This window comes from Rhineura floridana, chromosome 2 (assembly GCF_030035675.1).
Source record: "Rhineura floridana isolate rRhiFlo1 chromosome 2, rRhiFlo1.hap2, whole genome shotgun sequence".
Classification (NCBI taxonomy): Eukaryota; Metazoa; Chordata; class Lepidosauria; order Squamata; family Rhineuridae; genus Rhineura; species Rhineura floridana.
Window position 1 is genome coordinate 88,723,992 of NC_084481.1, and position 16,106 is coordinate 88,740,097.

Consider the following 16,106-nt stretch of genomic DNA (forward strand, 5'->3'; position numbering starts at 1 on the left):
AGTAAGATGCTTTCAGTCAGTTTGGCTTAAAGTCTTTAAGGTGTTTACAAATTAAGTAGATCGGAGACAAATTCTGTATTAATGTGGGTTTTTTTGTGGTATTGTGAGGCAAACAATGTAGCAGCTCACTTAAAATATGTAGCATTTTCCTCAGAAATGTCTCATCCGCTTGGTTCAGAGCAAAATAACCTATACACGGCCCCTCATCATTTATTTATTTCAGTCTCACAGGAAAATATGTGGGTAGCATAAAATAATTCAGCATTTCGCTATTGAAGGTGTTGGACTCTATCCTAGAAACTGCTACAAAGAAACTGGGTATTATGACAGGCAAACATGAGTTAAGGAGTTCTGTCATCCAGCTTTTGCTTACATTTGATAAAATGTGAAATTCAGGTTTAATTCTGTCATCACAATATTTTTGAATCCTAACATTCTTCCAGCATTACTGATCTCTGCAGGCTTTTGACAAATCTACCACATACTCATCCAGAAGGGCCTGACTGTTGTTTGATAGATTTTTATTTTAAATACTTTTAGGATGCTTTTCTGTCAGTAGATAAAAAGCAATGATCTTTTAAAAAATTCATTGTGTGATTATATAAAATTAATTAAGATGAAGGAAACTGTAAGGGAAATAAGGAAGTATCAATGGGACTCTTCACTGAAATAGGCTGTGCTGATTTAAATCATTATTTTAATCGCTGATTTACATCAACTTATCTATCCTGCTTCAGTACAGTTATCTTTCAAGGTGGTTTACAACAAATGTAAAGGGATAAAATTCAGTAGTACGCCATTATATTAAAAGTCAGATTTTGTTAAGCTTACATCAGTGAACCTTGTGTATGCTTGTGATATATGATCCCTTTCACCTCAGATTGCTACTTGTAATATCATCTAATCCCATAGTACCACCTTTTACTGAATGTCACTGAAATAATGCCTCCCCAAATACAGACCTGCCCATTCACTAAGACCTTGGAGCAGGTCCTATTTGTTGTGCCAGGAACTGTAGATGTTCATCTTGCAGCAACTTGAAAGAGAGCCTTCTCCATGGTGATGTCCAATCTGGGATGATCATCCCTTTGAAATATATCAACTGTAATTATGCTTCCATTGGCTGTTTAAAAACATTACTTGGCTAGCCTCTCCTTGACCTCTGGATTTCATGTCAAGAATTATTTGAAATTCTGCTCCACAACAAATCCCATGTTACGTTCATGAGAAGCATTTTGCATGTTAGAAATTGAAGTGAGCCCAAGTATTGTGCTATATGTATACAATATATATTGGGTGTTTATGAGACATACTGACTAAGACTCACTTGTCTTCTTTTACTCTTCCACCAGTGCCTACAACATAAGACTTTTAATCCTGATGCTCCTTTGCCTCCTATTGAAAAACATCTCTTAGACATGTTGGGGACACCACAAAAAGTGATGGAGAAATGCCAGGCTCCCCTTGAAAAATTAAAGGAGCTTTTTCCTCTGAAAGAAGCAGACAAAATAAAAGAGCAGAGGACAGCTCAGCATATCTTCAAAGACAAGTAAGTTGTCACAGGCCTTATGCAAATTGTGCACTAGCTATTCATAATGTTCCGCCTCTGCTAGTCAACTGTTTTTTTCCATAGGGTTCTCTCATGTTCTTGCAGGTTGTGTTGTCCAGAAGTGGTTTTCATGAATTTTGTGTCATGCAGCTTTTTGGGTTGGATGTGGACCTAGGGTGGTATTCAACTAAATAATTGCACAAGTGGAATGATCTCTGCTTGTTCAGTGGGACTTTTCCCCCTCTCCTTACCCCATGCCATCCCCAAATCTGCTCCAGAGGGTTGGGGGAGCCTACCAAACAGATTTAGAGAGGCATGGAGAGAGGAGAGGGGGAAAGCATTCCATTGCACAAGGAGGTTTGCATTGATGGAACATTCACCTTAATGCTATGCTGAATACACCCCCTAGTTTCTGTCTTTTGTGCCTTCATAATGGCAGTGTCAGAGACAACTCTCTGCTTGCAATGGGGAGACGTGTTGTGCGCCCACGTATACAAGGAGCTGTGGCCCTCAGACTGAATAAGGTTCCACGCCTCTGCCTTAATGGTTTTACCCAGCATAGTGAAGAGACTGCTACCGTCTCTGTTTCTTCTGAGTCACACCAAGAACATGCTCTTGAATATGCCATCTCTGCTTCTAATTTTAGGCAACAAAGACCCACAGAAGAGGAATTTCAGTATCTGTTCCACAGTTGTGCAAGTTTATTTCTTTAGAGGGATGCCACTATTTCAGCAACATTGATTGAACATTTTTTAGATTTGAGTTCAAGGGTAACAGTTTTAATGTTGCCAAGTATTTACTCTTCATGTTTCTTCATGTTTTAAATGTGGTTTTCCATTCTAAGTCTTTAGGGTAGGGGCATGCCAAAATTTTAAATGAGCATATTTTTAGTTTCTTCTTTCATATGTAAATATATTTTGTTAGTTTGACCTACTGACTGAGGTGCCTCAGGTCTGATCATAAGCTATCCGAAAAGTGTGGTCTGGTCTCATGCTATCCCTATAACATCTGGATGAGAATTTGTATGTGCCAAATAGGTGGTCTAATTTCCTTTCACACATAAGGGAAGAAAACTCTGTCATGAGAAGTAATTCTACCATTCATAGGTCTTCCATCTATAAGACCTACACCAGTAAAGAGTGGGGCCAGACCACAGATAAGCAGCCCCTGTGCTGCTGCAGTGACATGTAAATGGAACCACAGTCTTAATTACCCTTGCAGTCTTGGATCCTCTGATGTGGCACTTCTTGTGGTTCCTCATGCCCCTGAGGTTTGGTCAGCCTTTACTAGAGACTGAGCCTATAGTGTGGCAAGCCCTGCCCCATGACACTCCCTGCTAGCAAAGGTTTAGCAGGAATCCTTCCTGCCTTCTTTCAGATGTCTGTTAGAAACAGTGTATAACAGTCGTGCATATTTAATTGGGGTTTGCCTAGTAAGTACTGACAGCTGCAAGTTGAAGTTTATCAGGCTTTTGTGTGTGTTGATCAAGGAGATGGGTTGTAAGACATACAGGCCTTCTGTGTACACAGATACGTAATAGCTATCCATTTCAAGACAGGCACTAGCAAATTACATTGGAAGGGTAAATAGATTTCTTTCTTAAACATTAAATTTCCATTATCTCTTGTGCCAATTTAATCATTAAAAAGAAATCTCATGTGAATGCAAAATATAATGGAAATGTTCACACAGACTTCTGCAGAAAAAAACTATGGGGATGATTTTTTTTCATCCAGCGATTCAGGAAAAGCAATCTTTACCCAGCATTGTAGTTTTGCTGGCCACCCCATAACTTTGGGGTCAGATTTGATTCTTTATATTCTGTGTCGGCTCTGTCCTGGCTGAAACAAGGTGTAATTTGTTGGGAGCTTAAAAGACAGTTGCATGAGGCACATGTGTTTAATATATAAATTGCCTTGTTTGTTTTTTCCTAAAATAGTTGCTTCAGATTGATAATCTTATCTTATTTACTTCCAGTAATGAAGATGGGACCAGTGCTAAAAAGGCAAAAACAGAAGATGATGAAGGTGACTTTAGGATCGCAAGCCTTGCTGAAGGCAATGTCACCGCAGTAAGTACTTTTTGCAGAGGTTAATATCACAGAATAGGTTAGCTGGCTACCATGCTAAGGGTGCTGTTCCCTGATAAAGGTAGACAAAATGAAGGGTTAAGATTAGGGGCAGTTGTAACCTCTAATAGAATTTCTAGTCTAATTTCCAGTGTCCTCATAGGCCACTTTGATGACTGATAGGGAGTGGGGAGTTAAGTTTACCTTAATTTGGGTAAGGTGAGGATCATGAAGAAATACACATGCTTCTAGAAATGGTCCTTTTAGTTCACAAGAATGCTACACTGGAAACTATGATTCTAAGACACAGTCAAAATGAATTAATTATGGTTCAGGACCAATCACTGTTTTGCCCTCTTCAAATGCCTGTGGTCTACTTTGAGATTGCAAAAGCAGCAGCTTTGGTGATCACCACAGCTCCAAAATGAGCTTTGGGGTTCTTGAAGTTGCATTCATTGACATCCATGTGTATGAACTAGTCCTCTCATATACTTTGATCATGATCGCATCTATTTGGAAGCAAGTTTCATTGAAACTTTTGGCCTTGTAAGTGTGCTTATGATCGTATCCATTGAAAGCAATCAAGTCTTTAATATAAAAAAATGCAGTGACTATTACATAAGTTGTTGACTTGGAGAAAGCAATATTGTAGGAGTGAAATGTCAAGCAGAGGGACTGGACAAGTTCCCTGCTGTTCATCTTTTCCTATGACAGAGTTAATTGCAACCTGAAAATGTAAATTTCGTTCACAGTCCGTGGGTGTTCCTTGTGGATTTCCTTTTATTCCTCCTACTTGTTAAGGCAGTATTGAGCACATGCTGTCCATCTCTTTTTCTCTCTCCCCATCTATCTATATACCAATGAAATTGAGCAAGACTGTAGGAACATTGGGAGTTCCCATATACTATTTGAGACCATTGATACATCTAGGCCAGTACTGTTTACTCTGACAGACAGTAGCTCTCCAGTGTTTCAGGCAGATGTTCTTCACATCACCTACCACCTGACCATTTAACTAGAAACACCAGAAACTGAGCCTAGGATCTTCTGCATGCAAAATATGTGTTCTACCTCTGGGCATTTCATTCTTTAAAAAAAAACATTAGATTTATGGATAATATAAAGCAATTGCTTCTTTTTTTAAGAGCAAGGCAGCCTCCTATGGGCTGTTGGCAGCTTACGGCCATTTCATATGTATGATTCCTAAATGGAAAGCACTTTTATATAGGAAAAAAAGAAAAGAAACGGCATGTAGATTATTGGTTATTTATGATTTAATATTTGTACACAATCTGTTTTGTTATGTGCATATATGTTAGGAGGGCACAATTTGTAAAATCATCATATGTGGTGATCTACACCAGTGGTTCCTAACCTGGGGGCCGTGAAGTAATACAGAGGGGGCTGCGAACAGAAATGAATTATTTATTTATTTATTTTTAAAAAGTCTTCACTCCCTGGACACTGTCTGCTCGCCACTGCAGATGACACCTTCCCCTTGCTCCAAACGAGAGGGGAGGACTTTTGCTGAAGCACCAGAGCATCTTTCAGGCATGCTGAGGGCAGTCACCTGCCTATAAAACATGTGGCAGACATCAAAGGAGGCTGAAGGTGGAGCTACCAGGAAGAGGGGATTACTATGGCTGACTCCCGTCTCCTTGCTGCTGACAATGCCCTTGCTCAGAAAGAAAGGAGAGGGCTTTTCTTGAAGCAAAAAGAAGCAAGGCTGGAAGGAAAAGCTGCTTTCCCCCTTCGTTCCTGGCAGCAAGCCTGCCTGCCTCTCTTTGCTCCTGCTTCGTTGCCACCTCCTTTTAAAAATTATTCTTATTTGCGAGGCTGCCCAGATCTCGCCTTCGATCCAGATGGAGCCAAGGAGCAGTGAGAAATGCTGCAGCACTTGAGTCCTCCCTCATGAATCCAAATCCCTGCATGCCTGCAGATGCTTGTGTGCATGTGTGCAATGATCTGTCTTTTGACCCACTCTCATTCCCCAAGTGCATGCTAACCAAGTCATCCGTTCTGATGATAATCCCAAGGCCTAAAAACACTCCTCAATCTATCCAACCTTTTGTCTTCACAGTCTAGCATCCCCGCTACTACCACATTGCTGCTTCTTTTTATTATTATTATTATTATTAATTAATTAATTATTTTAAAAGCTCAGCAGGTTAGCTGAGCCTGGGGTCCACATACTGAAATGTATTTATTTAATTATTATTGCATTCATATCCCACCTTTCTTCCAAGTTGCTCAAGGTAGTTCACATGGTCCCCCCCCTTTCCATTTTATCCTTACACCAACCCTGTGAGATAGGTCAGGCTGAGAGTCTGTGTCTGGTCCAAGATCACCCAGTGGGCTTCATGGCTGGGTGGGGATTTGAACCTGGATCTTAGTCCAACACTGTAACTACTGGAGACAGGACTGTACATCTTCAGAGGGGAGGGATCCCAATTTGATTGCACCTTTGCATTAAGAAAAGAAAACAACTCTTCCCTGTCTGCAGGGAGCTTTTTATGGAAAGGGATATTTGGAGGTGTGATTTTGCCACACACCATTTTTTCAATTAACAGAGACTAAAATTACAATTAGCATTGGGGGGCGTCGTGAAATTTTTTGAGCTTGCAAAGGAGGTCCCAGTACTCATAAAGGTTGGGAACCACTGATCTACACCATTTTTACTGTCTTAAAAACAAATGCTTGCTGTATAGGAAATGTATAACATTTTAAGCAGACTTTATTTGCCTGTGAAGCAATCACTTGTAACAAACAGCCTCTCATAAATATGTGCAAATACTTTTTGTTTTTAATACCTCCCTGTGTCTTCCCCATTCACACTCTGGAATAGCACACACTCTAGCATTTCTCTATGGTAATTGCCTTAGGCTTTTGCTGCACTTCTCCAGGCCTAGTGAATGGACAGTTCCTTTTAAACTTTTGAGCAGCTGAAACGTCCATAGAGATTATTTAAAACCCCAGCAGCTGACACAGTGGCTAGGAAAGTCTTTTTTTAAAATACTGAAGCCTGAGTTATTGTAGCCAATAGCTGCGAAGTTTCAAAGTGCATTTATATAAGCCCCCGGCTTTTTGAGTTGATGTGATGTTTTGGAGTAAACTGGTGAAATTACTTCTTTTCAGATCGCTGTTCTCTACTTTATTTTTGGTACCTAATTTGTCTTTACAGCAGTATTTAATGCTCTAACACAGTGGTTCCCAACCTTTATGAGCACGGGACCCCCTTTATAAGCTGAATTTTTTTGTGACCCCCTCCCCCCAGGGAGGCAGGCTGGCTGCCAGGAAGGAAGGGGAAAAGCAGCCTTTCTTTGCAGCCTTGCTTCTTTTTGCCTCACAAAAAGCCCTCTCCTCTCATTCTAAGTAAGGGAGTTGCCAGTAGCGGAAGTGCAAGGAGACAGGAATCAGTGATAGTAATCCCCTCTTCTTCCTGGTAGCTCCACCCTCAGCCTCGTTTGGCATCTGCCATGTATTTTATAGGCAGATGCCTGCCCTTAGTGAGCCTGAAAGACGCTCTGGCACTTAGCAAAAGGCCTCCCCTCTCGTTTGGAGCAAGGGGGAGGTGTCGTCTGCAGTGGCAGTGGAAAGCAGACAGTGTAGAAGGAGTGAAGACATAATTAATTAAATTAATAAATAATTCATTTATTTACTGTTCATGGCCCCCTCTGGATTACTTCGCGGCCCCCTGGGGGTCCCGGCCCCCAGGTTGAGAACCACTGCTCTAACAGATTAACCAAAGCTAGGTTTGACTTTCCAAATGAATATTCTCGAAAAAGCAAGAAGAGCAGGGTGTTCTCTTTATTATTTTGTCTATTTGTACAGTGAAACACAACCTTCTTTTAGTGTCATTATGGGCTCCTTCTGGGAGGAAGGATGGGATATAAATTTAATAAATAATAGTTCTTATAGAACTATGGCTTGTCTTCTGTTCTTACATTTTCCATTGCAATTCATGTTTAGAATTCCTAATTGGGCTGAGTGTATAATTTGTTTTAATACGGTGTTCACCACTTTGGGGGCCTATGGGGGGAAAGTGCATATATAAATAAATTATAAAAACGATAGAAGACATCTCAGGCCAGTGAAGTCAGCTGAATATTTGCTTTTCCTTACAATGCCACATTGGATAGCCAGATATTCTGTGGCCATTTAACTCCCAAAATGAATAAATCTTTGCTTTTGAAAGATCCTGAAACTTTACTATGAAAGCAACACAGGTTCCTGTTACCCTGATTCCCATGCCGTTGGAGAAGATGGCCAGATCATTGAAGGGTGGTATAGTGTCTGTTGAGTTCATCTTGTACATTTTTTCCTGACATACCCAGTTTTAATCAGTGTATTTCAGGTTAATGATATCCAAAGACATAATTGATTCATTTTCAACTTTGTTTTAAAATAAGATGATTAAGAAGGAAATGAGTACGCAGACTGAAGATGTAACATTTGCTGGATTATTTTGTAGGTTGGAAGTGTTAATCCATCTGAAAACTTCAGAGTACTGGTGAGACAGAAGAATATTGACTTCAAGGAAGGTAAATTGATAGATTCTTTTTTTTAAGTACATTTGACAATCCCATTGAGGTCCAGGGATTCTGAGCCCAAAAGCCCCCAACTCATTTGTCAGTAATCAGCCAATCCTAAGTATTCATTGCCAGCTTTCACTCAAGACAGTGTGATTTGTGATCGAAGCTTGGAAAAGTTACTTTTTTTAAACTACAACTCCCATCAGCCCCAGCTAGCTCGGCCACTTGATTGGGTTGATGGGAGTTGTAGTTCAAAAAAGTAACTTTTCCAAGCTCTGTTTGTGATAAATGAATATCCCCTGTGCTTATGGGGAAGTAATCTTTCTGTGTCCAGATGTAGACACATTGGTATGTTACATTTAGAGCAGCCTTGTCCAACCTTTGGGTTCCCAGATGTTGCTAGACTGCAACTCCCATCAGCCGCAGCCAGCATGGCCAATGGTCAGGAATTATGGGAACTGTAGTCCAGCAACATCTGTGGCCCAAAGGTTGGACAAGGCTGATTTAGAGTATCCTAAAAGTGCTACAACTCAAAAGTCGTCCTATTTTTAATGGAATTTACTCACTCATGAGTTTGTTTAGGATGAAAACTTTAAACTCCTCATTATGTATTAGGCATGCTTTTTGTTTCTATATAGATATGCTCTGATTTTTCTCTGTTGTGGGCACTGCAAAGACATTCGTTCCTATATTTTAAAACAATCTTTGTAACTGGAAGACCCCAATACTATTGGCAGAAATCTCAAATAGGTAGGTTTACATCCAGTTGCAGGTAACCAGGCAAGCATGTCACTTGGTTAAAAAAACAAAAAACCTTCCAGCTGAAGTAGTCGTCATCCACAGACATTTTACACACTAAGCCAATCAGTATGCTTACCATTCAGGTGCTTCCTTCACCCAATGGGAGGGATGTGTGAGTCTCTATCTCGTTCTGCTGACTCAAGTGGCGTGTAGTTGAGGGCAGATAGGCCCTTCTTTCCCCTATTCCCTGTTTCCTTTCTGATAGAGTATACAATTAGCCTAGGTGAATGGAATGAGCTTTTTACTTTACGTTACTCACTTGGAGTACACAAGGGTTTCCTGATGTGGAGGTTGCTTTCTGCATATAGTGAGGGGAATGAGCATAGAATGGAGAGGAAGCCCATAGGCATGCTCTAGATTTCATCATGTGGTGATAGGATAGGGAAGAAACTATAGTCCAAGCAAACCCCATCTCTAGCCACAGAGATTAATATTGACGGTGACTTGGGTGCTGTCAGAAGCAAGGACAAAGGTTTAAGGGCCCATTGATTGATTGATTGATTGCATTTGTATACCGCCCCTAGCCAAAGCTCTGTGGGCGGTTTACAACAATTAAAAACATTAAAAACAAGTATACAAATTTAAAAACACATTTTTAAAAAGCAATTTAAAAACACATGCTAAAATGCCTGGAAGAAGAGGAGAGTCTTGACCTGGCACCGAAAAGATAACAGTGTTGGCACCAGGCGCACCTCGTCAGGGAGATCATTCTGTAATTTGGAGGCCACCACTGAGAAGGCCCTCTCCCTTGTTGCCAGTCTCCCAGCTTCCTTCTGAGTAGGCACCCAGAGGAGGGTGTTGGATGTTGAGCATAGTGTACGGGTGGGTTCGTGGCAGGCATTCCATCAGGTATTGTGGTCCTAAGCCGTGTAAGGTTTTATCGGTTAAATCCAGCACCTCGAATCGAGCTCGGAAGCATGCAGGCAGCCAATGCAAGTGGGCCAGAATCAGTTTTATATGTTCGAACCGTCTGGTCCCTGTTACCAATCTGGCCACTGCATTTTGCACAAGCTGCAGTTTCTGAACCGTCTTCAAAGGCAGCCCCACGTAGAGCGCATTGCAGTAATCTAACTTGGAGGTTACCAGAGCATGGACAGCTGAAGCCAGGTTGTCCCTGTCCAGATAGGGGCGTAGCTGGGCCACCAACCGAAGTTGGTAGAAGGCACTCAGTGCCACCGAGGCTATCTGAGCCTCAAGTGACAGAGATGGTTCTAGGAGAACCCCCAAGCTACGACCCTGCTCCTTCAGGGGGAGTGCAACCCCATCCAGGACAGGAGAAGCAAGATCCTACACTCAAGGTTATAATGCAAAAAAACAGTTGTTTTGCAACAAAAAATTAAATGTAAAACTTGAATAGGACTGGATAGACATGGCATGTTTATTCATTTATTTATCTTATTGGAATTTGATGTGATTGCTCAGGTTTATTTGTGGACAATTGTAATAGTCTCCTCTTTGTCTCCATTTATAATAATGTTTGTCTTTTTATCTGATCATCAAGCTTACACAAATGGGCCATTTTCAGCAGCTGCTTCCTTAATTATATCAAGTGTCTAAACTGTTGTTCATTCGAAAATTATAGGTGGGGAATGGTGGGATCATCACAGCGGAAGGTGGGGGGGGGAAGACCATCAGGCCTGATTCAGACCCAGTCGTAGTGACATCTACAGGCTGGCACAGTGATAGGGCCCAAAGTGATTTTGCAACAGCAGTGAGGCAGGACTCGGGATCCAGCAGATCCAGAGCCAGTTCAGCCTCACCCTCAGAACATCCTGGTTTGGGGCCTGCTGGCTTCTGGCAACATTCCCACTCTCCTGATTGGTAGCCATCAAGAGAGAGCTAGACGAAGGGACATCTCTGTCTAATTCAAAGCCTTCCCAGTGCGGTGTGTGTGTGTGTTTGTGGGGGGGGGTTGGATTGTTCTGTAAATGGTGAACTTAATGAAATGTTGATGTAAACCAAACACATGTACCTCAAAATCCATAGCTAATAAAATAAATAGTGCATTAGAATCAGTAGTTCTGAAGACAAGGGTGTCTTTAATATGCATTTATTAAAATATGCTCAGTAAATAGAACACTGTGCTCACTAGCTGTCTCTGAAGTGTCTCGTGTCTGTGCTTGAATGACTTGGACACAGTGCTAATTTACCTTCAGCCTGTGGAATGGTTTTAATTACAGGGTAGATTGTGTGGGATATGGTCCACATACTCATTAAGGAAAAGAGACTTGTGACGTTCTTAAGTATTCAGCATATGAGGGTGTTAATTTAAAAATAGAAAACCTTTGAAATAGCTTTGGATGTATGTAGCTGAAGAAATTATTTTAACTTCCTAAGGATTTTCTTTATTTTAGGTTTATTTTTGATGCAATTGTTCATTATAACTTTCTCTTGTTTAAGGTTTTCTACTTCAATATGGGAAATAATTTATATTAGGGGTGTGGAGGACCAGATCTAGAACTCCCCCATGCCCTATGGGCCACTTTGGGAAGGGGAGGGCCACCCACCTGTCAACCACCTGGCATCATATACCATCAAATTTTTCAATTTCAAAGGAAAGTCAGGAGCACACTTACTGGCTTTTCAGAGAAGGGTGAGGGATGGTTAGGAAACATGAGATTCTATTGAAGCATCACATCTCCCATTTGATTGTTCTTCAGGCTTGAGGGGGTTATTTTCTTCTAAGTCTTTTTCTCAAGCTGGAGTCCTGTCAAGACTGTTCTGCATCAGTTCCTTTTTTCTTTCATCATATGGTTGAGTGATTTGTCAGCGATGACAAATCTAATTTGGAAATTTGGCAGTGCATGCATTTGAGGTCAGAGAGTCTCTTGGCCAACAAGTTCATTTCCTTGATACAAGGACCTTTTTGACGAAGCTTGCACTGACCCCATGGACTCCAGCGTCAAGACTTTATATGTTAGCTGCAGAGCCAGCAACAGCCTCTGTACAACAGTGCAGCCCACTTATTCTTGTTTCAACACAGTGACAGGAAGCATCCCACACTAATATCTGAGCAATACATATATAGACTCGAAATGTTTGGTATGTGGTATTCATTTGATGCATTAGCATACTTTGATAAAATATTACCTGACATACTAAATTTCTATTAGCTTTCACACCTTTGGCCTTGGATTCTGTGTGTGTATGCGCGTGCGTTTATGTGTGTACACACGTAAGAATGGAGAAAAATGAAGTTTGCAGCTAGACTACATTATTGTTATTCTGTTGCTGCAGTCATAGGAACATAGGAAGCTGCCTTACACTGCGTCAGACTCTAGCTCAGTATTGTCTATGCAGGTCCGCCTGCCTCAGTATTTTCTACACAGGCTGGCAGCAGCTTTTCAGGATTTCAGACAGGCATCTCTTCCAGCCTTACCTGGAGATGCTGGGGATTGAATCAGAGACCTGCATGCAAAGCAGATGCTTTACTGCTCAACTACGGCCAATCAGCCTCACTTATACTCCTGGGTAATGTTATTGCATGACGCAGTATGGGCAGGCTTAATGCATGAAAGCAGATGGAGCTGAGATCTACCCAATTTAATATATAACCTAAGCATAGGTTTGCTTGTGGGTGAACAGGGGTGCAACTAGGTCGCCATTTTGAGGTGTTCTCTGAAAAATCCCCATCTGCCTCCTCCCTCCTGCTGTGTTGCAATTGGCAAGTATAGGACATAGGAAGCTGCCTTACCCCAAGTCAGACTATTGGTCCATCTAGCTCAGTATTGTCTAAACTTACTAGCAGAGGCTCTCCAGGATTTCAGACGGGAATCTTCTCTCCCAGCCCTATGTGGTGATGCCAGGGATTGAACCTGGGACCTTCTGCATGCAAGGCAGATGTTCTACTGCTATGTTATGGTGCTTTCCTTGGGTCATATGGGGTGGGGATTTACATTTGTTTAGTGTTGTGTTAAAGTAAGTCACAGTAGATTCAGATGTGCTAGTTGCTCTTTCTTACATTACTTATTTCTAGTACTGAATTATACTGCCTCATGGAATTATTCAAGCAAATATTAGTCCCCTGGGAGCTATTATAAAAAAGTGCTATCACTAGGCAGAAGTGGACTAAGGTCTGTGTTCAGATATCTGCTAGTGTCACAGGGTAGAAAGCAGATTGTTATTTTAATGGGGTGGGGGGAGGCCAATGTGTGAGGATAATCCGGGGAATTATTTGAAGCTTGGGAGTGCCTTTCTCACAATGAAGACTTCTATTACACTTTCTTGGTGCCTGGGGTTTTAATTTAACACATCAGTGAAGAAGCGGCACTCTAGAACTAAGAGGTGGGGCAACCAGCAGGGCTTAATTTTTATTGTTGCAATTTATAAGAAATTTGAATACTTTATGAGAAATTCATTAGCCATGAGAAGGAAGGGGAGGATTAATTCACTTCTGGAGCTGAAATTGTAATTTTTTCACTTATTTGGCTGGCTATGTATAAAATACAAGCAAGAAATCTGAGTGTCCAATGGAGGAGCTGGCAATTTGTACATCTGACTGCAGTTTCTTGTTGGAGCCAGCCTGTAATTGCCATTACTACTAATATAGTTAGCTCCACCTATGTGGCTTGATACTACAGGGTGATAAGAACAAAAAAGGGGTGTGAGAATTATTGTTTGTCCACAGATATCTGTTCTGTTCGTCTCCACAAACTTCTCCTTCCGACATTGGACTTAATACTAATGGTATTCCAAACTCTTTCAGACTTGATAGATACACCCATGTCTTTAGTGTTTGCAATGCTCACCTGGGTGCTGGTTGTAGATGCTTCTTCTTCACAGCAGTGCTGACACTGGATTCTGTCCATGTGCAGAAAGCTTCTCATGGGTTGGCTTCCCTGCACTGGAGTCCAATTATGTACTCCCATATATACAAGGCCACATTTTGTTAACACAAAGAATATTTGTTATAATATTATGATCATTTTTTGTCAGCTAATGTGCCTTGAAAGCATGTTTTTAATGTAACTTATGTTCCAGGATGCAGCAAGGTTTTGAGCGACCTTGTGTCTTCAGAGATTAAAAAATTGAAATGACTCCTTCAGTGATTATATATTATATTATTCCGTTACTGCAAGTTATTAGACTAGTGGCTCATTTTAAAGTGTATTGGTGAGTTATTGCTTTGAGTTGTAGATTGTTTGGGCTGGCTTGGACTTGTGATATTCTTTTCAGTTATAAACTTAACATATACTAAAATATCTAAATAAGAGCAACCCTTGTTAAATTAGAGTACTATTTAAGGTGGGAGTGGGAAACTTTTGGTTCCTGTGGGGCACCTTAGACAGGTAGGTGGGACAACCCACCTGTCAATCACATGACATCATATAATTGGCAGGTAGATTAGCCTGCCCACTTGTCACAATCTCTTGCACAGCTGTTGGGTTCTTGGGACCCACAGCGCAAGGCATGTTACTAGCCAGCCCTATGCTTGGCACTTCTCAAAGCACTGAGCATAGGGCTGCCAAAGCACTTCTTTCTCCCCTCCCCATCAGTTGATTTGCGGGAGGGGAGAAAGAAGTGTTTTGCCAGCTCTATCCTGGGCGCTCCCCAAAACTGAGTAGAATTTAATGCTGCTGCTCATCAGCTGATGAGCAAGCGGTTAAAACCTGCAGCTGATTGACAGGTGGACGTGGTTTGGGGAAAATGGCCTCCTGGTCATATTGGACTGTTGAGCAGGCCCAAATTAGCCCATGGGCTGGAAGTTCCCCACCCCTGATTTAAGCCTTTGAAAATGTTTGTCTACCACTCCCATAATAACATAAGATGAGCACTGCTAGATCAGACCAAAGATCCATCTCTAGCAGCATGCTGTTTTTCATAGGCAAGTATTGGGCAAAAGAGCAGATTTCCATGACCTTGAAAAGAAACATCCATGCTGTTTGACCGGCTTAAGTATCCACACTTAACACAATAGTAAATACATCAAGATCAGGTCACACATTTTTGTCCCTGGTTTGTTTTTCTGCATATAGAAAACTGGCTTTCTCTCAATCTTCTTGAGGTAGGGTTGCATCTTTCATTTTTGAGAGATTATGAGTGTAAACTTTTAAATGCTTGTGTTGCATTCAGGCTGCAATTTAAAGTTTTGGTTTAACATAACAGATATTTTTTAAAATCTGGGTTAAACACTTAAAAAATCATTTTTTTAACCACCTCACAACTCTCATCTTGTTTATACTGTAGTTTTTGTTACGGATATAGAAGTGTAAAGTACCACAGGACAAATATATTTAACTGGTTTTTCATATGAACACTATTTTTATTACTGACAAACATCCATGTGAGACAGTACTACAGTAACGTGAGAGAGCTCCCAGTAACTATTGGTCAGAACTAAAGGAGCAGTGTCATATTTTGATCTGAGCCTTTGTTGTCTCTGTCAAAAGAAAACATTTCATCTAGAAGATGGTGCCTTCGTTAGTTGGATAAACAATGTGCTATACACACGTTGGTGGAGATCACATACAGATATGCCCTACTTTAAATGAGCAAAGAGGCAACTTAGGATCCAAGCTGTTATATAAGTGTGGGCATTTTCATTTTAAGTATTCAGCTAGCTTTACAACCACAGTCAATAGAGGAACTCAGATCTGTATCCTACTTCTAACTATAGCTGTTGAGTTTGCCAACTCTTATCCACTTACCAACTCTGCTTTGCACATCTGGGTTTTATTCTATGGGCTCCTCTGTGACAACTCTACCTATATTGTGACCTTCCTAAGTCAGGGATGGGGAACAGGATCTGGCCAGTGAGCCAGATGCTGAGCTCCCCCATGCGCCATTTTGACAGCAGGGTGTGGCCATGACATCAGGTGACCCACAAGCCTCACTTTAGGCAGGAGTCTCAGGGGGGCTTGTTGTAAAGCACCCATCAACAGATTAGCACTTAAAACGAGCACTTGCAGAGGAAGATCCATTGTGGCTCTGAAAATTCAAAGAAAGAATCGGGAAAGTAATCTTAAATGTACTGTCAATTCCTCTTTCGCATCAAAATGTTAGCACTTTGAATTTGGCAGATTTTCCTGTCAACATGCAGGACATCAGGAAAAGGTGCTACATTTTTTAAAAGCTCACTTTTTCATGCGAAAGAGGAGTTGGGAGCACACTTAAGAGTCTCATCTTCATTTTAGTTGTGGCTTGAAGTTTCCTGCAC

The 16,106-nt window shown here is 41.2% G+C and overlaps 1 protein-coding gene across 2 annotated transcripts in view; it reads left to right on the forward strand.

Annotated features, from left to right (window-relative positions):
* The window catches only part of XRCC5 (X-ray repair cross complementing 5), a 52,537-nt gene that overhangs the window by 22,685 nt on the left and 13,746 nt on the right, over positions 1-16,106 (forward strand). For both annotated transcript variants that reach the window (XM_061609218.1, XM_061609219.1), the window contains exons 14-16: positions 1,353-1,549; positions 3,527-3,620; positions 8,089-8,158. In XM_061609218.1, the coding sequence (XP_061465202.1) occupies positions 1,353-1,549; positions 3,527-3,620; positions 8,089-8,158 (361 nt within the window). The remainder of the gene's footprint in view (positions 1-1,352; positions 1,550-3,526; positions 3,621-8,088; positions 8,159-16,106) is intronic.